Source organism: Macrosteles quadrilineatus, unplaced genomic scaffold, assembly GCF_028750875.1.
Source record: "Macrosteles quadrilineatus isolate MER2022 unplaced genomic scaffold, UCM_ALF_1.0 Scaffold_8__2_contigs__length_117827958, whole genome shotgun sequence".
Lineage (NCBI taxonomy): Eukaryota > Metazoa > Arthropoda > Insecta > Hemiptera > Cicadellidae > Macrosteles > Macrosteles quadrilineatus.
In genome coordinates, this window is record NW_026542601.1 from 109443929 (window position 1) to 109471560 (window position 27632).

The 27632-nt window shown below is 34.1% G+C and overlaps 1 protein-coding gene across 4 annotated transcripts in view; it reads right to left on the reverse strand.

Moving 5' to 3' along the window:
* LOC128999353 (leukocyte tyrosine kinase receptor) overlaps positions 1-27632 on the reverse strand; it is a 95449-nt gene that overhangs the window by 27583 nt on the left and 40234 nt on the right. For all 4 annotated transcript variants that reach the window (XM_054425808.1, XM_054425810.1, XM_054425809.1 and 1 more), the window contains exons 2-12: positions 14839-15046; positions 13187-13317; positions 11444-11569; positions 10271-10429; positions 7927-8057; positions 5814-5974; positions 5385-5482; positions 4702-4758; positions 3881-3928; positions 2811-2976; positions 2383-2530 (exon numbers count right to left, since the gene is read on the reverse strand). In XM_054425808.1, the coding sequence (XP_054281783.1) occupies positions 2383-2530; positions 2811-2976; positions 3881-3928; positions 4702-4758; positions 5385-5482; positions 5814-5974; positions 7927-8057; positions 10271-10429; positions 11444-11569; positions 13187-13317; positions 14839-15046 (1433 nt within the window). The remainder of the gene's footprint in view (positions 1-2382; positions 2531-2810; positions 2977-3880; positions 3929-4701; positions 4759-5384; positions 5483-5813; positions 5975-7926; positions 8058-10270; positions 10430-11443; positions 11570-13186; positions 13318-14838; positions 15047-27632) is intronic.

Below are 27632 nucleotides of genomic sequence, written 5' to 3' on the forward strand. Positions count from 1 at the left end.
AGACAAGCAGTATATAATTAAATAACAATTCAGATTGAAGTAAATGGTTATTTGTGCAACTAGTAAACGAAATGGTATATTTTAAACAAGATGAAGATGTTCTATTCGTCAATTTTTTAGGTTGTATAAGATATTTTCTTACATTTAACATTACATTTAGTCTACTAAGGCTATTAGGTGACAGCAAGAAAATCACGCTTCACTAGTAATAAAACATAAAAAAAAACATTGAAGTTAGTATGTCTCTTTACTGAGCTGCTATATCAAAGCAAAGGGATAAACGATATCATTGCCAACTTTAAAACATGGCAAATGAAAAATGTTAACATTGTGTTAGATTACTTAAATTCTTTTAAATAAAACGTTCAACTACCTTGGAAATATTTTTAAACAAGTAAATTAAGTATTATTAGTGTTAGTTTGTAGCTCTACCCACTACTAGATCTTCTACAATTACTTGTTAGTGGATTATTTGCTCAAAAAACATTTTTTGACACTTACTTTGGTTTTTGATCTCTTTCTTCATTTTCAACAACAACTGCGAAACTAAGAATTTTCGAAGATAACAGTTTTTAGCAAGGAATTCTCAAAAAAGTCAGTGTTTTCAACAGGATTTGTTACTATTACATGTACTTAAACCCTATTTTTTAATCTTAAGGTTTTTTTAGATAGTAATTCAATATTCAGAGATATTATCAAAAATAAAATAATACTGTATTGAGTATAAAATATGCATGATACAATATATCTACACAATCTGTGGAAATTAATTAAATTGGTTTACTGGAAACTTCCTCAACCTTATAATTTTTTTATTATACAACTATTTCAGAGCAATAATTTATTTTATTTTTAGTTCTAAATCTATTTTCTACATTTTCAAAATATTAAATCGTTAAAATTATTTTTGTAATATTTTTTAATGTAATGGAAGTATTTTATCAATCAAAAACCCTACGATTGACTTGGAGAATAAATTCAAAGATACTTTTCAAAGAACTTTTAGCTCCAGAAAAAAAATCTTCAGGCTAAACAATAATTGCATTCTACGTATATCATCTATAATTAATAACAATTTCTAGGTTTTAATTTTTTATAGACTTTAAAATACTTTTTCAAGAATGTTTTTTTTTTCAAATTTAACGAGTACAGAGTTTATAATTGAAAGTTTTACATCTACATTATTTATTTGTTGAGATATCAAACACGGTTTCAAATTAATTCAACAATATAATATGACTACTTGTTAAATTGTTCAATTATATTTTTGACCTGGTCATTGTTAAATATGTAAAGATTTCACCAAGAAATAAAATAATTGAAAGTAGACACCTCCTTATTCATTCACCTTAAGGGCTCATTCTGGAAGAAAATAAAGACTGAACTATCAGAAGTCAATAAAAAAATTAATGGATATATTGTATATCAAAACCACACATTATGTCATGTGTGAAGTAAATAATAATAAGGGAAGTAGTGATGTGTCAAAACCGAATCTCAAATCTCAAAATCATCAAAACATTGGAAAAGTTTTTGTTTCGAGATTCGATTACCGAGTTTTGAGATTCGATTACCGAGTTTCGAGATTCAAAAGTTTTAAAATTGAAGATTTTGGCAGTTTTATTCTTGAAACTGCTGACATATTTTGCATCATTATTATTGTGTCTAACACTGTTTCCACTTTCCCCACAAGCTGGTAGCAATAGATCAAACAGATCACCATTAACAGTAATTTGTATTCTGATTCTGAACTTCAAAAGGCATCTTAAATACTATAACTGGAACAACACACAACTCAGTTTCATAGTGATATTTAATAGACACAAATAAATATTGACCGCTAAATGTTTGAATTAATCTAATATTCATGTTTATGTTGGTGTCAGGAGCTTAATTTATTTGTTAATGTTATAAAAAAATATGTTGTTTTGGGTTTTTCAGTCACATATTTATGTTATTATGTCAGTGTCAGGAGCACCTCTTTCAATCTGATTGCATACTAACATTTTATTATTACCTGTATTATTTTGTAACCTTAACCCTTGTAACCAGCTAAGTAAAAAGTTTCGCGTCTAGGTTTTGAGATTCGAGATTCGGGATTTGATTTTTTAAAGTTTCGGTTTCGGTTTTGAGATTCGGAATTTCTGGTTTTGTTTTGACCATCACTAAAGGGAAGTAAATATTACTATTTTTTTACTAAATAAATAATAAGGGAAAACCAGCATTAGGATCTGTACGGACAGCTAGAGAAACAGGGGTCCTACACATTTTTCAATCCAAACTAAACAGAAAAGATAGGGGTGTCTGCGATAAAGCTTAGAGTTCCTTTCAAATCTCCTTCCAAATAACGTAGCTTAAATATATTTAGCCTGAGCCACACACCTTCTTAGTGCTGCTTGTCCCTTGCTGGCCCACGAGGATGTAGAGGTCTTTGTTGACAAACAGTTCCATGACTAGCCGCGCCTCCGCTCCTTTGCTAGCTCCCTGACCTCCTGCACCTAGACCCCCACTGGCTCCCATCGCGATGATCCTGCCAACAGAACAAACCTCAAGTGGATTGTCAAGTCATTTTTTCCATTATCGCAATGGTTTTCTATGTTAAACAACATTGGCTTTTTCTAATGTTTTTTAAAGGGAGCAGACTATACCCTGATTATTATCTTACATCGACTGTTTACTAGCATCATTAATTGATAGCTCAGAGGCATTGCAAGAAAACTAAACCAAAAACCAAATAGAAAACATATATTTAGTTTTGTTTTTGTTTAAAAAAAAAAAATTGTTGTCTATATATCAAAGAGTTGACATACGTGTAGAAGCCATCTTTGGGCACAGTCCACTTCTGTATCCCGGCCTGTAACTTCTCCTCCTCCGGCATCACAGTGACATTCACATTTGTGTTGTTGTATTCCTTGTCACACAGGCTCTGGTTGGGACCGTTGGTTCCATTGGCACCACATGTGGTAAAGATGTAATCTGTAAATCACAAAAAATTAGGTAAGAGTAAAAATGTCACTATCATTTGTTTAATTCATCCATGGAAGTGGAATTTCGTTAAGAGATCGCTAAAAAGTTTGAGAAAAGAATTTGTAACAACCCTGGAACCAAACCTGCACTTCCTACAAAAATTTGAGACGCTAACCACTCACAAGCCTTGCAACACATCTCAATCCCTGAAGTGCAAGAATTCATCGTAGCAGTTTAAATGAAATAGAGCAGCACAGACTGGTCCAAAACCGAGTTACAAACTGTAGAAGATTAATACTCAGTCATTATATTATTATTATTATCACCTATGTACGTATTTTAACCCAAATATGAGTGAAGGATGAGTGTAGAATGGAGTGATATGATCTCTTTGTAAATTTTTTACTGACTAATAACAGCTGTTTCATTAGCCAGGATCATTTATTTATTCAAAGCCCAATGATCAGGGACAGCTGGGTCCAGTTTCTAACCAACAAAAACTATGGACTTTTCTCAGGATCGATCTGGCAACCTTTTTATTGTTAGGCGAGCACTATAACCACTTAGCTACCCAGTCAGTCTCAGAACTATAATATAGGCCTACACTAAATCTTTTGATATTAGAAAGACTATCTTTAGATTATCTAAATCGGTCGGGTGTCTAGCTGTACTAGCCACAATATTTTGCAATATTTTGCTTAGATAAATTTCACATAGTTTGTCCCTACCACTCGGTTGGCCAGCAGCACTAGCCAAAAAAACCTATAAAAAAATGTTTCTTTTGACATCCGTTGATCTTGATCTGTTAATCTTGCACGAATTGGGGATATGGTTGTAAAAAAAAGTACAAACATAGTCATATTAGGCTATACAAATTTTGGTATGAAACAAACTAATATTTTCAATTACTTACATGTCTTGTTTTTGAACGAGGGATGCACCACTCCATTTCCCATAGGATCTAGAAGAAAACAATGATTTATTACATGGTTTTTGTTTATCACAAGAAATGCCTAAGCAAATAAAAAATAAATTTGAAATAATCTTGTACAAATTTGAAATTGAGCTTCATAATTTTTAAATATTTAAAAAAGTCAAGAACTGGAATCTTAATTTAGTCCAATGATTAGAACTCTTTAGTACTTGCATCATAGTCATATTTCAAACATAAATAAATAATTAGCTGGCAGAAACTTTATGTAAGCATCTTTTATAAGGTATCATTTAGTTGGAGTTAATTAATTATGCAGTTTTACACCATTTAGTTTTGTTAGTCTAAGAACTACGGCATGAACATTTTTAAAGTCATTTAACAGATTATAACTACTAACTACTCAACCAATGTTATGACGCGGTGGGTTAAAACAATGTGAGTTTGAACTCACCTTCTAGCATTCTTTTATAAAGATCTGAAAAATTAATTAACTGTACAATATGAAAATGAATTGTTTTAAATGTTGGCAAAAGCTCAAAAAAAGTATTTGATTAAAATATGTACAAAAAACCAAATGTATTGCCATTATGCATTACCGTATGCATAGGATAATTGCTGTAGAACTGTGGGAAATTGTTTAATGTCTATCTAGGAAGAATTCATTCTTATTCTTGATCTTCAAACCCTTTATGGCTCTGCCTCATGGGACTTATACATCATACAACCTCAAGATAATTTTCTATCCAAGTGAGACATAACTACGGACAAAAAATTATACACGTTTGTAATCAATAACTTACCATATGAGGAGCCAGCACTTGGGTAGTGATAGCCATTCAGTTCCTCTTTGGTAAAGTCTAGAAAACATAAACCTTATAAGTAAATTATGAAGTGTGTGATATCTAAACTGAGTGCAATGGGTAATTCAATGTAACAATTTATAGTAAAGTTTAAACATGCTTTAACTAATAATGCGTTCTCAATCGACATGAGCATGATATTTTAACTATTCTTAAATTCTTCAAGACGCTTATGCTGAGATATTAGCCCCAAGAGTAATAAATTTCAATAATGCTGTGTGTGACATTTGCTGCAGCTTTAGAGTCCAGCTTAGTACTACGCTCGGGCTTCGGGTTTTACCAGTTATTGTTAGTGCAGAGGACTGTTACGTCCGACCAATGGCCAAGCGGTCTAAACCCGAAGGCACTGCCTAGTACCTGTCTGGACAGGAGATCTCATAGTAGATTGAAAGGATCAAATCCAGCTCTTCACCAGTTCTTATAAGTAACTCAGAAAGTGTCCAGAGCTATCTAGAAGAGCCCCCCAAATATACTAGTTTGGATTCCAAATTTTGTGTAAGAAAATCACATGATAAAATAGGCATGAATTACCTCTACGGCTCAGAGTTAAATACTAATATTTTAGCTAATAAAAAGAAGACGACTTTTGTCAGTGATTGTTTCTACTATGAACGTAATCTTACCTCCAATCCCAAAGCATTGAGGACTCATAGCGTAGTCATCCAAAGCTACATCCCCTCGCATGGAGTAACTTTTCTTGGCCTCAAAGAACAACGTGTACCTGAAACGTTATGAAAATCATTTCAGCTTAGTAGTAGACTGTTGAATATACAGGTAAAGAAAATGGAGCAATGTAAAAGCTTGAGGAATACCATTTTAAAATCTATGTGAAACAATACGGAAGGGATAGGAACAAGGAAAACAGCTTAAGAGTAGAAAAGGTAAGACTAAAGATGGTTTAGACGTTTAAGGAGTGAGAATTTAAAGTAAACGGAGTTGATGGTGACAGAGGGAAGAAGACCTAGATGAAATCAAACTAGAAAGATTTTATCACAAGGGAGTAACTTATTTTTAGATCCTATGGTAAAGAAAATAATTTTTACGATTTATACCTCTGAGACACAACAGGTAGTGGCCGAATGACCCTCTTCCACACGTTGCCTTGGTTACCGAAGCTTCGCCAGAGTTCCTTGATCTGTGTGTTGTATTGCTCCTTCAACATCAACGTGAGGGACCCGCTGTGTGCTCCGTACTGGTGGTAGTAGAAACTCACCTGTGGAAATAGACAAGTAGAAGTGGTTAGAAGGCCCGGCCACAGTGATTATGGTGAGTTTTATTAAGCCGGGTTTTAGGTGCAGAAGCGTAGTAGGTAATTTAATGGTAGGCCTACTGTTTTCCTAGAATGTTAAAATTAATTTTTAGTCTTTTTTATACTTTTTCCCTGTTAGTGTTTAAATATTGAAACGTTTATACCTACTCATATTAGGTAGTTTTGGAAAAAAATTACTTTTAATCTGATTTTGTTAATGGGCTATTACTCAATTATTTGATGTTTCAGTTTCAAATGTTTATACTCGTGTTAAATAGTAAGTTAATTGGTTCAAGTTGTGTTACTGTTTAGGAAAGGAAAACTAATAATATGGCTAACTCAACATATGATGTATTTGAAGGACAAACGTCAAATCGAGAAATACTGCTATTGTTGAAATGGATGTGTATTGCCTTTGTATTGAGTAAATAAATAAAGAAAACAATAATAAATATAAATAAATAGAAACAGAGTGTACCGCCACTGGACGAGCAGAAAGTCGCTTTCTCCAATCCTCTCTCTGTGTTTTGCACCAAGGAAAACCAAGCTTTACAATACATTCTACATCCTTAAACAACTTTTAGGGGTGTATGTGTGAGACATGATCAAAAACCATTTACCCGAGCAAAAAGTATAGGACTCTAAGGTAAAGATGATATTCTCTGAATTGAGGAATTCCTCCACTAACAGTTCCCTTATAAAACTAAATGACTAATGACTTTGGTTTTTCCAAAAATTATATGTGTTACAGCTGTATATGTTTATTTTTTATAGCTATATAAACGGGTTTCAGACTGGTTATTTTTTTATGACAACTAGCTTTTATCTGATAACTATGTTAATGTTTAAAAAAATAATACTAAATAAAAATAGGTACAATGTATTAGTAATTCAAAAGTAAGTGAAAAAATCTTCAAAAAAATGTAATTGAAGTTCATTAACATAATTTTTTCCTTTCCGACACATTTAAAACGGGAAACGAGCTGTGTCAAGAGGAAATTGAAGTATAAATTGACTGTTATACTGTCATAAACCTCTTTAACAGTTACATATTTATTATAACGAGGAAGATGTAACGAACTGAGGCGTGATTACTGACGTGTTACGAGAGACGGGAACTAAATCAGCCTGTGACAAGATGAACCACTCTGTACCACATGTGCTGTCGTGGAAACCGGCCAAACAAGAATCACAACAACTACATAAAAAATTTGACAACTTACATAGTACCTAGGTGAATCCAAAACTGTAAGGAGAAAATACAGTGATGTGTCAAAACTGAATCCTAAATCTCAAACCCAGCAAATTATTTCAGTTTTGAGATTCAATTCACGAGTTACATAATTCAAAACTCAAAACCAAAATTGACAAAAAATTTTACTAAAGAAAATACAAAATATTGACCACTAAATGCTTGGATTGATCTCATATTCAGTACCGGTATTTGTAGTTTAATAAAATATGCTTTCTAGAATAAGTCTATTAGCTACATATATTGTTTTATGTTTTGTTTTTCTCACCTCCCTCTTTTAAAAATACATAATTTCCACTAAGATGTTGCTAAATTCAGCTACAATCTTAATTTTATTCATACACGACACAATGGGTCTTAGAATTCAGTAATTATTTAATTTCCCTCTGTAAGTATTGTTTGGTATGTCAAAAAGAATTAACTTGTATTTATAATATTTTTACTCTGGGGAACAAGATCCATCCTCAAAGTTTTCTTTTACCCTGTCCACTTCTTCTTCATTTCCATAACATACATTGTTTTGTTCCATATTTTTCCTCTGCTGTCTAGTAAAACTCTAGTTTAGCAAATGGTTTCATCAAACACCTTAACACTCTTATCACATTCATATGCGCTTGTGTTACATCACGTTACACATTTACACACATTAGACTACATCACTTACAGAGCAAGCGTTGTAGTGTCTGCCGGCCACATTGAAGACCACCGGGGGTGGCGGGTTGAACATCGGACTGACCAACAGAGACGCAGCTCCGAGCCTAGCAGAGCCCGACATCTCTACGTAGATGTACTTCCCTAAAACATTCAACAGAAAATTTGTAGTTTTACTACGAGTCTTGAGAATGTCCACATGTAAAAAATCTGCGGGGTTTACACTTTTACCTCAGATGTATGGATTATTGGGGGGTTATAGGATAGTCAAATTTTTGAGGGTATATAAAGAAGAAGGGACAAGTTGTGAGTAATTATTAGATCTAAATACAAGTTATACCAATAATATTACTATCAGTTATTTTTATTATTTGATCTAATTTTTCACATAATTTTAAATTAATTCTCAAGAAATACTTAATATCTCTTCTGATATTAATTTGGTATCTCAAATCTTTTCATGTGCATTACCAACATTGTAGATCTTGTGTGCAAAGTAATTTTAGTAAGTGTTAGTATTTTTGTAAACAACTTGAATCTTGATTGATAATTCTACTTCATTATCTTTAATTTATGGTGGAGCACAAAAAAGAGGTTAACAAAGATGCATACGAGAGCAGGACTTTTATTGTACAGGTTAGAGTTAAGCCATTCACAATGTCTTTTAACTCTAAGATGGTTTGCTAATCAATTGTATCATAGCACACTATATTCTGTGGGCCCATCAATGTACCAAAATCATAAAATAACTTTCACTGTGTCATTAACTCCGGCTAAAAGAACCTATAAAATGTTTAAGACACTAGACAATATTTTATCCATACATCATTTGAAACTCCTACAAATGAGCTAATTTAAAGATTCTCTATTTTTGAGCGTTGTGGAGATTTATAACGGCTGGAGTGACATTGGTCGGGTGGCCAGTGATAAGTGTGTGTTTCGTGTGTAGTCGGTCGCTACGATGACAAACAGAGATGGCTGGCAGACTACCAACACGACTGACGTAAGCAGTACCAATGTTGCCAACCTCCACTACTCCACCGTTACTTGAGTGGTGCACTCCTTAATTATCCTCACACCTATTTTTATGATTTGCGTAATTCGGAAAGTCATGGATAAAGCTAAAGTGGCCAAGTCCTGCACATGGGAATGGGCAACTCTTTAAATGCTGTAGCTTTTTAGTTTTTATTTTGTCTTTATTTAAGGTAACAATAGAATTCCAACTGAACATCAATAATCCACATCTCTAATTATCACAGATGACTGTAATATTGCTGAAGAATATGTATAATAAAGATCATTGTCTATTGCTATTGGTTCATTGCAGTTCGCTGTAATAGTTTTTTTTTTTTTTTTTTTTTTTTTTTTTTTATGTGTGCCAATCAGGTTCATTATACGGTGAGTCTATTACATAGCCATATTGTTCAGCAAGCTATAAGTCCACTGTCTTTTACCATTATAAATAGCAATTTTTCCAAAGATTTCAACAGTCCAGATTTTTGACCATCCAGATAAGGATTAGGAAAATAGTGGTTCTACTGCCCTAGACCTTGTTCCGTCTCCCAAGTGCAATAGCTTTGCTTATCACCCATTTCCTGTTTAGTATCCAAACGTCTCTCTTTTCTTGTGCACAGATTTGTGCATTGAATTTTGCTTGATTATTCAGGTCACAAGTGGGGCGTATGAGTGGTACATTGTACTGAAGGCTTTTCCACACCTCAACTTGACTTTGGCGCTAGGCTGGGGACGGCATACAATATTTTGTATACAGTAAATCCCAGAATAACCAAAATAAAGAGGTTGAGGTAGTTTTTCATTGCCGTACAAATTTTTGTTTGTTTAACCTAAATTGTATCCATTCCAATATTATGGAATGGTATCCAATATTATGATCGCCATTTAATAAGAAAGTATTAAAGTATTACCAGTTCTTCTTGAAGATATAATTGGATAGGTTAAATCAGTATAAAGAAACCCAGAAAAGTATTTTTTTACATTAGTTTGATTACTGTCATCGTAAAATATAAGCTAGGATAGTAGACCTATACACAAAATCAACTTCTTAAACAAATTGATCATTGTTTTCTGAATTTTATCTTTATCACAATATGAGATCCATTTCACAATCTGCTCAATTACATTTCGTTGGGCAACTACCCACACCACGACACAGAATTTCTGTTGCCTAGCCTATTTTCAAATTGCTGGGAATTTTTGACCTGAAATCAGGTTTTGGTTAAACAGGGTGTGGTTAGAAGGAGTTTTACAGTACATTGAGTCATCATACTAGGTCTTATCATTCCCCAAGTTAAACCGGGGACAGCCTACAGAATACTGAGAACCTAGAAGTGACATACCAGTAGCATTCTTGTAGGTGTGGTCCGTACTGGGTCCAGTATGGTCAGTCTCCGTAGGTCCAGAGTTTAGTGTCCAGTTCATCCAGTTCTCCTCTTCATTATGCCATCCACACATGTTCTGCTCAAAGTTGCACCTGCTGCCCTCAATGTTGACTTTATCTGAAACAAATGCATCCATTCGGTAAATTATTTGAACGTAGAAAACAAATGGTTAAAAAAGTATGCATTGCGAAGTTCTATGATTAACTTATTTAATTTTAGCCTCTAGATCACATCTAAATTGGTGCAAATAACTAGTGTTCAAGCAATCTAAGATGTTGCTGTAGGGCAACGTTTAATCACATCAGAGTCATCATCAAGCCAGTAGGCCTACTAGATTCCAGAGTCACTTACATCTGATCACGACGTGTCCCACCTATCAGCAGTATTTTTCCTGTTTATTGTTAGTTCAATGTTTGTGTTTTTTATATCACTGTGCATGTATGTGTTTGATTTATTATGCTGTATACCTATAAATGAAGCAACTGGACATGGTAACACATACTACAGCCAACTGTAAAGGTCCAATCCATTCCAGGGAAAATTTTGAAGATAATAACTGTAAACTTACTTTTTAGGGCAATCTGGGGGCTAACGTAGAGCCCCAATTGACAGGCTATATTTGTGGCTATATTCAAACCTCGCCAAGCCTACGTCTTTTTTTGATACAGTAGAGTCCCGCAAACTCGGCAGTCGATAACCCGGCAGTCTGGATAACTTAGCCATCACCTGGCTCAGAAAATTAGTGATTTTTTTAGTCCGAGTTAAACATGGACTCAAGCCAGCTCAAGTCAAATCATTTGCAACTCATACCAAGGATTTGTTGTACTATATCTGATGACTTAATACTGACTTGTAATGTTAATATAAATAAAAAAGGCGGTTAAAAAGCTTAAAAACTGTATTGTTCTTATTTTTAACCTTAGTTTCCGATAACCCGGCATTTCACAAACTTGGCAACCTTCCAGTCCACATTACGCCGAGTTTGCGGGACACTACTGTATTTTACATATTAAATCCTTAAAGCACCACCCCTCCACCTCAGTTCAAGTTCACGTAACCAATATTTCAATAAACTCCTAACTTGGTCTACCAATTTGAGTTTACAAATTGATCATTTCAGTCCACACTCACCGCAGTTCTGTCGTTCATCGCTGCCGTCGGGACAGTCCAGCGACATGTCACACACCTGGTGATGGTCTATACACATTGTGGTGTTGCCGCAGAGGAACTGGCTTGGTAGGCACTCATCTCTCCTTTCTAAACATACCATGTATTGCATTGAAACAAGAAATCGTTGAAAACCCTTACGCTAAATAGCAAGTATGGTGTGTAAGAAGATGATTATATTTTCAGTTAAATATTAGATTGTAAAATTTAAACTCTCAGATCTTCAAAAAGGCCTAATCAGCATTGCTTTCAAGGATTTAATAATAGATTCCTCTCTTAGTCTCGGTAATTATGAAGACAAAAGTGAACTAAAGAACAGCTCAAAAACATGTCAGGAATGTTAGTAAAAAAACTCTAAACTTTTATCTTGATTACAATATAATTTATTCCACAACTTCCCTAAACTTGTGAAATTTTAATTTCAGTTTGGGAAAAATAATACACCATTTGATTGGTGGCTTATGGATTAAAATAATAGGGGAATCCACGTAACCATGACTAACAATACCTAAACCAACCAAATGAGGAGATTACGAGTGTTTCAAATCTTAAAAAAATATCAAGGATATCGAATAAATTATAGTTAACCTTCTCTTCTTTGTAAAAAAATCATAATGTAAAAAATAGTTGAGTCTAAAACCCATAATTTTTTAAAGCAATCCTCTTCAGCTAAATCACTGCTACCTAAAATTAGCTCGACAATCTTGTAAAGCAGCAATCAGTCCAATCAATGTTAGGTCTTTGAACAACTAAGTCCACTAAGGAATTTGAAGAATAATTAACCTGCACTTCTCTCTTAATCACCACTCCCGCCCTTACCCATCCCTAATCCTCGTCTGTCTTATTACATCCTCTTCCAAAATAAGGCTGAAGCAGTGAAAATAGCGCAAACAAAATGATCTGTTAGACCATTAGCCTACAATAAGTTTATAAGTTCTTATAATTTTGTGGATTAGCTTACAATTTTCATAAAAGAATGAATGGCCACATAATTTTAGACAGTACCTTTGAAACATACAATTTTTTCATGCTATTTTCTCATGCATGCAAGTTATATAATTAACAATACTAATTTCAGTGAAATACCAACTTAGAGACTATGAATAGTTAGTAGGCATACAGAATTGATTACTCATTTAAACTTGTATTCATCTCATAATTAAATTGTTTCATTTACCTAAAATAACTGACTAGGTACTGAGTCAGCTGATACCATAGACAAATAGAATAAATATAGACAGTCAGCTGTGCTTCGGTTAGCATAAGTTCTGGAGTCCACCGCTAGTTTTGCCGTGTTGTTACGGCGCACACCGCTGCAGTGTCTGCTGGTCACATACGGCTCCTGCGTTCCTCGCCTGCAGCGATGTGCACCGTAACTACACGGCACTCCTAGCGGTGTGCGCCGGAACCTTCCTTTGACAGTCTAAAATGTATTCTATTTGTCTATGCTTATACTCACACCATTACTTTTTCATATCATTTAAATGTTATTCAAAGATTTGCTTGTGTTTCCACTTATATGTTTCAAAATTAGCCTATTTCAACGGATGAGAGCACTTCCCCTAAATGCAGATGTGCAGTATATTTAGGAGAAAAAAATTTTAAATAGAAAAAAATTGTATTTGTCATATATTTTGTTGAATGGATATTTTCGGAATTACAAGAAGCAAATCTTTAATGTCTACACAAGAAGTGGAAGATACATACCGCTGAAGCAATCTACAAGTCTTATGTTGTCCAAGGCAACGTGAAATGGAAAGTGATCCCCAGGAATCACTTCTATCACTATGTTGAACTCTTGTTTGATGCGGCCGACATTGAATGACCAGTAGTCCCATCTGAAATTGAAACAGATTCATTGAGAAAATATTAATGAATAAAAAGCCTCTTGGATTTAGGATACAACAGTAGATAAAGGTTACTTTATTTTATAGAGCTATGAAACTATATTTGTTTTACATGACTAATAATTTTCTAACAATGTCTACAACAAGAAAATGACTAACTTAATGAATGCTTTATTTATTATTAGGCCTATTACTATCAATTGAGATGAGGACGCCACCTTGTTGTATATTTTAACCCAAATATGAGTGAAGGACAAGTGTAGAATGGAGTGAGATGATCTGTTAGACCAACTGACTATTAGTCTGACTGTTACCCGGTAGTCACTGACTAAGCCCAATGATTGGGGACCAGTTTCGAACCATCGAAACTTAAACGAACCAGCGACTCTTTGATTGGTAGGCAATTCACAGCAAAATCACAGCAATCTGAACTGTCATTGTGTAAATCATCATGTCACAGAAATTTTAGAGCAATTTTAGTCTTACTTGTTCACAATTTCAAAGAATACAAATCAAGACAGAAATAAACTAAAACAAGGACAACGAACCGGGAAAACCGAAACACAATCCACTTTAACAAATGGCTTTAGTGAAAAAGTGTCGTTAAAAATATACACTGAAGATGTTGCTCAAACAAAACAAAAATTAATAGTTTGTCATCAGCGTGACAACCAGGTGCGGCATAAAATGGTTGGCTCGAAAGAGTGTTAATAAAACAAACAATGACTGGCTAGGCACCAGGTCTGAAGAGGCTGTTGGCAATGGACCGAGGTTAGGAATAGACTACTACGTCCACTCAGCGTACGTCCTCACGGTTGTTGCGGTATATTTAGCGAGGTAATTTGACGAAAAAGTGGTTATTTTAAGGTTGCGGGTCGTCTGTGGAGAACTGACGGTGAATATTTAGACAGAGACAGAGGTGAAACAAAAGTGATGTTTTGTCTATTTGTTTATTGTAACATGAAATAGACTGTAAGATTAACAGTTAGTTAATGATTGAATTGTAAATGTCCCCGACCTTTAGAGCAATAAATAACGGAATGAATATGATACTGGAGTAAATTGATGAATTCAGACAATTCCATTAAAGTGGACGTTTAGTAAACACACCTCAATAACTATGACAAAATTATGTTTCTTTGGGAAAAATTTACTTTTTAAAAATTCTATCATTGACAAATCACAAAGAAACTTTAATTTGATCAGTCAAGACAAGAATAGTAGGGGAAATTACTTATCGTTGGACTAGACAGGATGCTGTGAATTGCTCAATTCTGAAGATTGATCAAACAAGAGTTGTGGAAGATAAAATCCCAAAGAATGTTTTACAATCGATACGTAGTTTGTCAGTTGGCTGATTCATCACTGCTTCAATCGCAAAGCACAGCTAAACAATGCATTGAAGAATTCAGTAAAAGGGTCACAAAAAAACAAGAATATAGGTACAACAGACAAAAAAGTTTGGGAACGGCTGTTCTAGGCTACTAGGCTTACACATTCAACAGTACTCACGTTCTATTGCTGTTACCAGGTTTCTCAGCCACGACCCAAGATGTGTTGTTGACACTGACGGTTTCCACAACCACTTTGAACCACCCGACGTCCATGTTGGACATGTGCACTGCTAGCTCCAGGCGACAGAGGTCCTTGGTGCCAGCGTACTTGGGGCTCCACACACGAACCTCTCGTGGCAGCCATTGCACCGTCAGAAGGTAATGTCCTGGGAAACAGAAGGAAAAGTTTAGGTTGCTAGCTCATGTAAAAAATTATATTCTAAAGATTATACAGTTCCCAAAGGATGTTGGGCTAGGATAAAGTTAACAAGAAATTTAATGTGTCCAGCTATATTACCCCAAGGTATATAGTATATAAACCCGACATGATGTGCCACAAAGACAACAGCACTCCATCCAATATTAAAACCTCTGGACGTCTCAACGTGGCCTTGTCTCAACCCAACAATCTAGGGTCAGAAATGATACTTTTACTCTCAATTTGTACAGTTGGTGGTAGAAGAATAGTAACTTAAAACAACTATATTTAACTTATTAACATATGGAAAAAGTCATGAAGAAATAAAAAAGCATCTAACTTAAAATGCAGACAGTGCAAAAAATGAAAAAAAAAATATAAAAAGTGAGTTGTTAAAAATTATAATTACCTATTCATTAGTTAAAAATTTAGATGTGGAAATATTGTTTGATTTAAGTTAACAAGAAATTTTAAGTTTCCAGCTATATTACCCCAAGAGATAACTTATAGTTCCTTTGTTTCAATGGTGTATCGGTGAATGAATATAGGCCTATAAGGTTTTTCTACCTTACCTTATCACATAAAGTTAAACAATAAAGATGCTAGGAATTAGTAGGCCTAAGTTAGGGTCTTTTTTTAGGTTTTGGAGTCAATTTCTCTTATTTGTGTGCATAAATAAAATGTGAATGCAATAACATTTTGTCCTATAAAAGATCATTTGTGTGGTCAAAAGGCCTAGATCAACCTATATTAACGATTAACTATTGCCTAGGCCTACATGACATGTTAGCTTACTTACTAAGTATTCAGCTCCAGAAACGTCAAAAACAAGATATGATTTAACGGTTATTTACATCCTTCAGACAAGTGACAAACCGTTTTCAATAAGCCAACATTAATCTTTTCTTGTTTTTCATTCAGAAGGCGATATGTTTATTGTTTATGTTTATGTTTGAAATCAATGAAATTTGACGTGTTTGTGTTTGAAATTTATTTTTGAATGTAAGGTTGTCGTGTCGTCTACATAAACAAAACAAAGAGGTATATCCATAGAGTATGCGAAAATCCACTCCTTTAAAGACATCCTATACGTTCTGTGGTTCTAGTCTAGTCCTTGCATTGATTATATATACACAGTATGTGTATATATATCAATAATTAATTCTTGTCACTTGGCATGGGAAGTGATGTTATTCTGTTACGTTGTTCAGAATAGGACGGCATTTTACATGCATTTAAAAAGGCCAAATAAGGGGTGGGGGAGGTGCCTAAATCATAATCCACAATGTGGTTTGACGTTGTTCGTTTGTCATGTAACGCCTGGACGCATGGTGGTGTAACGCTGCAAACTACCTAAGTAAAGCATAGTTGTATTCAAAACCACCTCCACAGCTTGACTTGTTATACGTTCGACATGCCCTGTACCAAAGATTACATATGCTACGCAAAAAAATGCCTGTACTCTACTGCTGCATAACGCTCTACGAACGAAGACTGAATACTTTTGAATAAAATGTCACTTAAATTTTCTTTGTTCTGTGTTACTTTTGGAAAATATGTGTATTGTATGTTTGTTGTATCAATTAGTGGTTACAAAACGTTTTTTTTAACTCTAGATAAAAGCATTTGTATATAAATTTATACCTGAGCATTAAAGCAATATCATGAAGTTATTAACCCTAAAATGATAATAACTACATTTCGGTCAACCAGTGTCACCAACAGAAACTAGACACAAAAAGCAGCTTAAAATTTTACGATGAGCTGAGAAGTCTACTTGTGTTGGTTAGTCTATGGGTAAAAGGATTCAACTTAGTTGTGTAAAACCAAAACTTCAACATTAGAAGACGTATTTATTCCAAAATTCTGGAAAGCACCAAGGATAATTTTTATTCGATTGAAATTTTAAAAGTGCAGTTAAAACATTGCAAAAGTGAATTAAATGCTGCGTTTTCTGTAGGTGTAAAATGAAAGAGTGGAATTAAACGATAAACGAGTCATTGGGTGCATTGCTTTCATGCGCTCAAAAACCTACTCGACTCTTCAAATCGAGAGGGTGGCGAGGATCTACGCTTCGTTAACTACCCCCCCCCCCCTTCACAAACTACCACCCCTCATGTTCTCATCAGTTGAGTTAATTAAATAGGTAGATGTACTACTCGTTATCCACAAAAATGTAGGCATAACACTAAACGTTATCATTAAGTTAAAAATTAAACGTTAAAGCGATCTCCTTAGCACTACATAGCTTTTACTTATATATGGACGTATTAAAAACGCTAGTGTTTCAAAAGGTGTATTTAATTTAAATATTCAACCACTGCGGGATTCTTTTGCGTCACCAAGGTGGGATAAAACGACAAGAAATCATTGAAATTGAGAAGGAGGTTTAGCGGAAGCGAGGGAAATGAAGGGAAACAAGGTCGTTATAGGGTGATGAGCGCTCTGATGTTACTGCGACTACTGCAATATTGACTGGAATACTGGAAATGTAACTTTGCAATAGCAGTGACTTTGAAGCATGTAGCCTAGACTGAGCATTGGATCTGAAGATTATGATTAGCTACGCATGAAGGTAAACAAGATATAACAAGATATAAAACAAGTTATAGGGCAATGAGTGCGATCTGATGTTTTGCGACTGATTCGATATTGCCTGGGATTTTAGTATTGATAATACAATCTAATAATGATGAAAAGCTCAGATATTTTATACAGACTGGCCAAATACTTAAAACCGTTGAACGTCGTATAAACTAATTTATGACCACGCTCTCATTAAAATCTAACTTTCCTTCTTATAGTCAACAACTCATATGTGTATTTTAATATTACAATAACTTATATGATAATGATGATTTTAATATAAGGTTCGTTATATGATATAAGTTATATGAAAATAAGTTAAAAATCCACCAAAAATCCTTTAACTTCCAACAGAGATTTAAAATGTTGTCTACAAGAAAACGTATTTTTAGTTAAGAAAATTCCAAAATTAGATGCCAACCCATGATGTAAACCTTGAATACCTTGAAGTATAAAAAAATTTGAACACCGAAGACATTATTTTATTTCAGATATCACATTTATAGGACACATTAAAAGTAATAACATTTAACAGAGGTCAAGACTGATAATGGAGGCAAGTCGATCTCTAATAACATAACCAACACGGAATATGTTTTATCTTAGTGGAAATTATCCACTGTTATAATATTATATTTTTATACAGTAATGTTATAATATATGTACATTGGTTTCTATTTGTGTCTGTTTTTATTTCGAGCGGACTCGGAAACTGCTGAACTGACTGTACGGGGATATAAATCCGGTCAGCAATATGGCCTATTAATGTTCTTGAAAAATCATCTGGATATGCACCGTGGGCGTAAGATTCAAACTGGAGCATTTTAAGTATAATCGGTTGGTATTCATTGGAAAAAATTAACAACCTCACTGTTTAAATCTGCTCGATTTACATACATTTTGTTAAGGAATTTGATTAACTTATTACTTTTATTCTTAAAGATAGTAATTGCATTATAAAACTACACCGCTCAGATGGGGTTTTCTACAATCAACATTCAACAGTAAGTGAAGTCCTTTTCCTACTAGATTTAAAGTCCAGATTATTCTCCTTTGCGAAGCAATTAGTAAACCATAAATTGTTGTTCCGTAACACAACAATTACGAATTAATTATGATCATTCAAACCAAGGTAAGCAAAACTGCTGGGATATAGAGACGGTTTAACGGAAGTAAAGGAAATGAGCGGAAATCAGGAAAACGAGTAATAATCCTGCAATGTAACAGCGTTATCAACTTTACTTGGTGATACTGTACTGAATATATTTCAGTGACTGAGTGAGACTAGGGCGAGTTTAGTTCTGCAAATTCAGGGTTGATATACGTTTAAATTGTTTATGTAATGTATATCAATTTTATAGTTATAACAAGGCGTGTTTTTTAGGTAAATTATTTTCTGTTTTACTCTATTATGTGATTTATTTTTATTTAATTATTGCCTACATCATGTATTAAAATAATACAATATATGGTACGTACAATATATAGCAATTATACAAATAACCTAAAACCAATTTCAACCAGATAAAGCGGGATAAAGCTATCTACAGTATTGATGAAACATTGCTGTCTTGTAAATAATCACAAATAATAAACACACATCGCAAAATACAGCATTAATTTTAAGGGATAATAATTCACCAACACAAAACACACAACATGTAGACTACTCAGACGATTTACACTACTTAGTCCAGGTAGGGAAGACCAAATTTGAGAAAAAAATCACGTCTACGCCAAATTTGGTACAGTTGTAGGGGAAGAATGGTCCTTAAAGAACATACTAAAGTACAGATCAGTGGGGGTGGAGCTAAGGAGGGTAGGGAACTCTAAAGGTCCTCTTTAGGGGTTTCGTAACTAGAAAACTATGGCCTACGGCAAACATGGTTCCAAAAGGTTTCAATGATCTACGTAAAATGCTCTACAAAAAGGTATGATCCAACTTTTTTATAGGATAGTTACTTTAATCTTGTCCTAGGGGGTCGTGGCATCATCACATGGATAAAATACATCGGTGATTGTCGGTATTTGAACCTGGGACATCAGGCTTCAAATCCCGTGCTATACTAACTAGACCAACTCGCTCCCCGGATCCCATATTGATTGGAATAATGATACATTATAACTTCCCCTTATCATAAAACACCGACAAATCATCCAAAGGTGTTTTCTTTTACATTTACTTCATGACAACCCTATTTAGATTTGACAGTTGAAACAACTCGATTGTTTTAATCGACACCGGCTAGCGACGCCGGGATAGCGCTATCGGTTTCGCTGTAAAAGCTATTTCCTGTACAGGTTGGGTTAGGTTTACACGCTGAACGCTGAACGCTGAGCGGCTGTCAGCGCATGCGCCGCAGCATTGATCCGCAGTGGCTGCTGAAGCTACATCCCTCAAAGACTCGTACCTGCTGAGGAAGTGCTGCGTCAGTGCTGAAGCGGAGGAATCAGCCCAACACAATGGTGTACTGTTGCTTCAATTGTGATACATTTTTGACGATGAGATTGAGAATGTAAACAATTTCATAAAATGTTTCAAATCGTTTTGTAGAAAAAATGTACTGTATGTTTGTCACAAAAAATGTATTCAATAAAGCTTTTGTATAAAAATGTTTAATAACTAATTTTTTTATTAATGCATTTCTGGACTGCTGAGTCATTTTGACTGTAAAAGATAATGCGACGTTTGCAACCCCCCCCCACAAATAATATATTTTTTCATGCATTGTTATACACAAGTATTGAGTATTGTCTTGTGTTTAACAAATCTGATGGCTCTGGTTCAATGCAGTTTGTATGTTGCTCTCTATTTTTGTGTCTTAAGTTTTGTCGCTTTACTGTCCACTTTTGGCTTACTTTTATAAAATAATTCAATTTTTTTTTAGTTGTAAAATTAAGTAACATAAATTTTATCTTTATTCAATTAACACATAATTTGTTAACGATTTTATAAAGCGAAATATTGTCAAATTTTTTTTTTTAAATTAAAAACGTGGAAAACGAACTCGAAAAAATTTAACATTTTTTTTCTCAGAATGAAATATGTTTAAAATTTGTGTCAGTTCACCAATTAACGTTTTGCAGCAAAATTTTCAACTCAAATTGGAATTTATTTCACATTTAAATAAAATTTGACCGTGAGAAATTTTTTTCAATTTTTTCCAATCGCATTTTACAAGAATAAATCCAATAAAAATTCCGTAACTACATTGCACGCTTAACAGGAGTATCATGAGCCACTTCCTAAAATGAAGTAAAAAAATCAATCCGTCAGTGAGTGACATTTTACCATGAACTATTTAAAACCTAACAACAATAGCTACAGATTCTGACATAGAACTAATTCTATCTATTGACCACACCTTCGAATTTTGATATCTCACGACCACACAACCAACTTGTATCGATGACATCTAATTCTACTAAGTGGGCAATGGTGACATTTCGGTGCACATACCTGTGGGAGGGGGGTTAGCTAAGTACCCCCCGCTATATACACGGGGGGGGGGGGGGGGGTTGTAAGAGGCGCCCACACTGCAAAGGGCACCTGTGGCTGGCCTTTATGTTATGTTTGATGGTCGTACAGTATCTATTGTATTACGTTTTGAAATATTCAACCAAAAGAGAAACGAATCAGTATAAAACGACTTGAACTTTAAATAGGAAGGGGGCTTTTGTCTCTTAGACATTAATAGCAAAAGGTAAACGTAAAAGTCCAGGGGTTGGACCATTGACACACAGCGCTCCCTGGGTTTAACGGATACGTTTTGAAACGTTTTTATGCAAATTTCGTTATTTCACAAAAAAAGAAAACTCACAGCTGTAATTCCATACAGGTATTTGTTAGTGATGTCACAGCATCTTGAATATGGGAATGCTAAACAAATTTATACAGCACGTATTGAACTATGTTCATTTAGAAGTTCCTCAATAGGTTTTCATTGTTAATTATAAACATGTTATGTGAATGGAAAATAATTTCAAGATTTTGATTTCACCTATTTTACTTAGAAACTACCAAAGGCAATTTTTTGACATTACTCTTAAATTTCTCAAAATTGAACTCATAGTAGGTACTGAACAAACTGATCAAACCCCCTAATTTCCCTTAAGTTTGTACCTTGGTGCAATGTAATCTTGTTCAGTTTTTATCATTTGGAATCATTGAATCCATCCGACCTTAATACATGTACTCACTATAGCTAATGTATTTTGAGAAGACGTATGAACGTTTCTCTTACCGTGCGGGAAACACAAACATACCGTGTGCTCTCCACATCTTGTCAAATAGTTATTTGTGAAACTAGCGTGCAAAGTGGCACTTTGCACTCACGTTACACATGATATTTTCCTACAGTTACTATAAAGCATGGAAATAATTAATCCTTCAAACATTTTTTAGGTTATGTTAAATCCAAGCGTTGGACGAAATGGGAAACACTGCACCAGCTGATCGTAGTAGAAGGATCTTTGCCAACTTATTTCCAAGCGTACACGTATTACGTGCCTAATAAAAGCACACTGTTTTATGTTGTTTAGTTGGAATACAAATGGAGTGCGAAAAAAATGAGGGCGGCAAAAGTAATTGCATCAGTTAGCTATTTAGCGTGCTATAATCAGTACAAGGAAGCCCACTTTGTCAGGTAACTGTAGGAAAAATATATTGGTTAAAGTCAGTACTTTGAGTCAGCTCGTATGAATTAAATAATGAACACCATAAGAGGCGTCCGTTTATTATACGTCCGCCAAAGTCCGTGTAAAAATTAGTGAATGATATCAACATAAAGTATTTATACATAACTAGCCACCATACCCGTGCTTCGCAACGGAAAGAGAAGCCTTAAGAGAATATTTATTATTCCATAGATCTGCCGTATGTAGATAAAATTTTGGTAATCCACTAAAAGTATTAACTTAAAATATAAACTGGCTTCTTTTGTTTCCCAAACATTATTTTTTTGTAAATAAACCATACAAATACAATAGGTTTTATAAACATTTTGGAAAAAAAGAAAGCCAATGTTAATGAATTACGCACTTAATTCCATTTAAATTTGACTACTCATACGGTTAACATGGGAAACTCCAGAGCCACTGGGGCAGAGCCCTTTTGATGGATTTGCACCAAACTTCACTCAAACCATCCTTGAATGATTCTAATTATGGCTGAAAATTCCATTGCAATCTGTTGAGTGGTTTCAGAGTCCATAACGTTCAAATATATATACATACAAACTTCCTCTTTTATAAATATAGAAGATAGATTTGACATCAGGATCGACATTTAAATTATTTCTTTCATTGGGGTCTCGTAATTAATTTGGCTCATTGAACGAAATACGCTCACTTATTTACAAATAAAAAAAAATTATTCTCGAGTTCGAGTACCGTACAAACTTATGAACAGTTTGGTTTAAACCATTGAGTATAGACATAACGGGTTAGGTTTATACTCAATGGTTTAAACCAAGCTGACGTCATCATTCTATCGACTCCCTGCGCCTGCAAATTTGTAAGAGCAAAACGGATACAGTGCTGTTATTGCCTAGTGCGCCTTGGGTGGTACGATTACGGCGCGGCGTCGCGGACGTATTTTGTCTTTTAGTATTATCATAAAAACCACTTTTGCAGATTTATAAATATTTATTTCGAATGTAAGAGTGTATAGATAGTTTATTTGTTAAGTATTTATTACTTTTCTTTCTTTCATTCATATTTAAATTATTCCAAATAAGTCAATCAAAATTCATTAACCAATGTTTAGGTTTACAATTTATTATTATTAGTTTAAATTACAATTCATTTCAATATTATTAATTATCATAATGTTATTATATTATATCACATTGAATCTAAAAAGATCATTTCATTATTAAAATTGGCAACACTGTAAATGCAAGCAGTTTAACTACTCAAAATTAAATGTACAACAATTAGATCTTAAAAAAAATCATGTGACTGTGATTAAGATCAACAGAGAATGAGAATGACCTGAATGAAGATGCATGAAAAAAAGTGTTGGAATCAAAAACTAAATTCATGAAAATTATTATTAAAGTCAGTTTTATTCAACTTCAAGAAGATAAGTTATTTATTTAAGAAGATTTATTTTACCAAGAACAGTAAGTGAATCTTTCAATGTAATTAAACCAAAATTCTCCTATACAAGATACAGTCCACTTATTCAAAAATTTTAAACTATTTTACCAATCTATTTGATCCATTATCATTCTATAAAGAATTATCAACATTTCATGACAGTATAAAAAGTTATTTTGTTAAAATATAATGTTTTCGGCCAAGTCAATTAATAGAGGTTTCTTTATAGTAAACAAATTAATGAATATGTGTTTATTTTGTTTTGTTGGATAGAAAAGGGGGAAGAATACTTTCAACAGTTTTGACTCCATAAAAACTTTTTAGTTTTATTTATTAAAAGAAAGGTAGTTAATAAATTCATCCATCCTCACCACTCAATGGTTGTCTACAAACATAAACGTTATCTGAAAGTGAAGTTTCCACTTTTATATCAATAGTTAAATTAATAGATAAGCAATACAATTTTCTATTTTCCTTCAGTTAAAAGGTCTACAACTTAACTCTTTTTTAACATTATTATGTTTTACGATAGGCCTAATTTTATCACTTGGACCCTGTAGATCGAAGTTGATTGACTATTGTCCATTCACTGCAGCCCTGGCGACATTTGATTGGTTAATTTTACCCGTGGCTCGCATGCGATTGGCCCATTCCATCTCATTGTTGAAGCTCTGCCATTGAAACAATGCGCTGGCAAGACGACCGTCTTGGCGTCATGCGACAGACGACTGGCGTTGTTGCAATGCAAATTATTCAGCCAAGAAATTTTAAAATGACTTTTACTGCAAGGGAAACCAGCAACTGAAGGTCCAGATTAACTAAACAAACATAGGTTATGCAGGAGAAGTATTTTGGCTATTTATTCTTGTTATGCGTCTAAAACAGTTTTTACTATGTTATCCACATTATTTTTCTTTTGCATTGAGAATCTATGTAAAATAATAGGTTATGTTTATACTGTTGTCAATCCTTACAGCTTCCCGATCACCATAGCTTCAAGGATTAGGTTGTCTCGTCGAATTTTTAGAATTCTCTGCTAAGCACTCTTAATTTACATCAGTTCAATCTCAGTTGCATCCGCAATTTCTCAGTCAACTGTCCGTCAGTTGGTTTCAGTCAGTCTTCCGTCTCTAAAATTTTCAGTAATTCACAGACAAAATTTTTGAATCATAAACCTATATTCTATCAAATTTTCATTGTCCATCTTGTTAATTGTTACAAACAGTAATCAAAATATAAACACAATCATTTAAACAACAAAAGCACTATTTTCTAACCTCAAACAGGTCCGTCAGGCACCCGAATAATCCCTAAATATCGGTGGAAAGAAATCTGAAATTGACTGACGGACGCCAGCAGAGCCACTGACGGAACTGCAACGGATAGCGCAATAGAAAATCCATTAAAGAATATTTTTGTTAACTTTGACGTGCCGTAACTGATGTGTGTGAATCGACCTTTAAGATGTCGATTATTCAACAAAGAAGAAGACAATGAGCCAACCTAAGCCTTGAAACTAAGGATTGACGACGTTAAAAATGTAACTTAACCTATTATAATTATCTTTAATACAAATTCTATTTTAGTTTGTAATAAGGCATTTTGTTGCTAAAAATTTAGTTTTAACGACAGGCTGAAGGTCAATGCTTCGGTCAAGTTCGTTAAAAATGTTGCTCGATCATCACAAAAACTCGGTAACAACCAATAAGCTGCTATAAAGAGTGATCGGGAAAGTATTAACATCATCACGTAATAACATGGCGGATTACATTCAATGAGCAGTAGAGTGGGCTGTACCAGTTGATTGTTTTCCTGCCTTGCGTAAAATAAAATGTCGTTTAAATTTGTATGTACTGGTGGAAGAATAAATAAATCAATCAATAGCCCACCGAATAAACACCATTGTCGTTTTATAGCCAAAGCTCAGTAATCGTCAAAATTGAGTTTTGTAGGCCGCTCCTAATGACTTTAAAATGTTCTTTAAGCTCAGATAGGTTACCTGTATATTTTTGAGTACCGATGTTAGGCGATGTAAACAGTACAGAAGTTATGCTAGGCTATTTAAATACTTAGCTGCAGTACCCGTATTTCGCAGCAGAAAAAAACTCAGTGTAGAAGAATGGCTATACTCCTTTATATAATAATCACTGAGTTATAACTATCTCACAAATGTTGACAAATAGAAAATAAAATACCCCCGCCGCAGCAAACCTGCCGACCAAGCGAATTTCCATTTGTCTGAATTGATTTTCAGTTAAATATATTTTAATAACATTAGGTTTAACGAGTACCTAGGTTTGCTGCTACAAGGAAACTAATAAAGTGTGTTTTTGAGTAAAATATTGATAGCTTAGTACAAAATAAATAAATTTGCCAAGTTTGATCAAAATATATCCATAAACAAGCAAACTACAACATTTGACAATATTCTCCATAAGATTAACATGGGAATTTTAAATTTACAATTTTTTTTATTTTCTCCGTTACTAATAATCAAACAAAAATACTTTTACATACTAAATTATTTGTTTTTTTAAGCTCTTTAAAAAGGTCTAAAGAGAAATCGGGAAATTTTGTGTTTTGAGGGTCAAAAGTGAGAAAAACCAATTTTTACCCCATAAAACCCCCCATAAAGCCCCGTTCCCATGGTCCGATCGTGCTGGTTCGCGAACTCATTCAAGTTTATCCCGCTTTACACCTTTAAACCAAATTTCATCAAAATCGGACAAAAATTACTCAAGTTATCGCGTTCACGGACGTATATATATATATATATATATATATATATATATATATATAAGTCTATATATATATATATATATATAGGTATACTAGTGGGCCTTAAGTTGATACTTGTCTTAAATCTTACCTACTCTTGTTGATACTCAGTCTAAAGTTGATACTATCAACATTGGAGCACTCTGGTATCAACATTTCAGTTATATATTCACTTGTAAATCTATATAAATGCACTGCTAATGTTGATACTGTCGTATAACCTAAAAATCGGTCGTGGTGGACTTTGGTGTATATTCCCAGCATTTTGAGGTTATGTTATGTGGCTGTGCTCTACATAAATGCACTGCTAATGTTGATACCATCGTATCACCTAAAAACCGGTCTGTTAATAGCCTATTGGTGTAGATGCGTGGACTTTGGTGCATATTCCCAGCATTTTGAGGTTATGTTGTGTGGCTGAGCTCTATATAAATGCACTGCTAATGTTGATACCATCGTATAACCAAAAAAACTGGTCTGTTAATAGCTTATCGGTGTAGATTCGCGGACTTTGGTGGATATTCCAAGCATTTTGAGGTTATGTTATGTGGCTTAGCTCTACATAAATGCACTGCTAATGTTGATACCGTCGTACAACCTAAAAACCGGTCTGTTAATAGCGTAGTGGTATAGAGTGGCGGACTTTGGTACATATTCCCGGCATTTTGAGGTTATGTTATGTGGCTGAGCTCTATATAAATGCACTGCTAATGTTGATACCATCGTATAACCTAACAACTGGTCTGTTAATAGCTTATCGGTGTAGATTCACGGACTTTGGTGCATGTTTCCAGCATTTTTAGGTTATGTTATGTGGCTTAGCTCTACATAAATGCACTGCTGATGTTGATACCGTCGTACAACCTAAAAACCGGTCTGTTAATAGCCTAGTTGTGTAGAGTGGCGGACTTTGGTGCATATTCCCTGCATTTTAGGTTATGTTATGTGGCTGAGCTCTATATAAATGCACTGCTAATGTTGATACCATCGTATAACCTAAAAACTGGTCTGTTAATAGCTTATCGGTGTAGATTCGCGGACTTTGGTGCATATTTCCAGCATTTTGAGATTATGTTATGTGGCTGAGC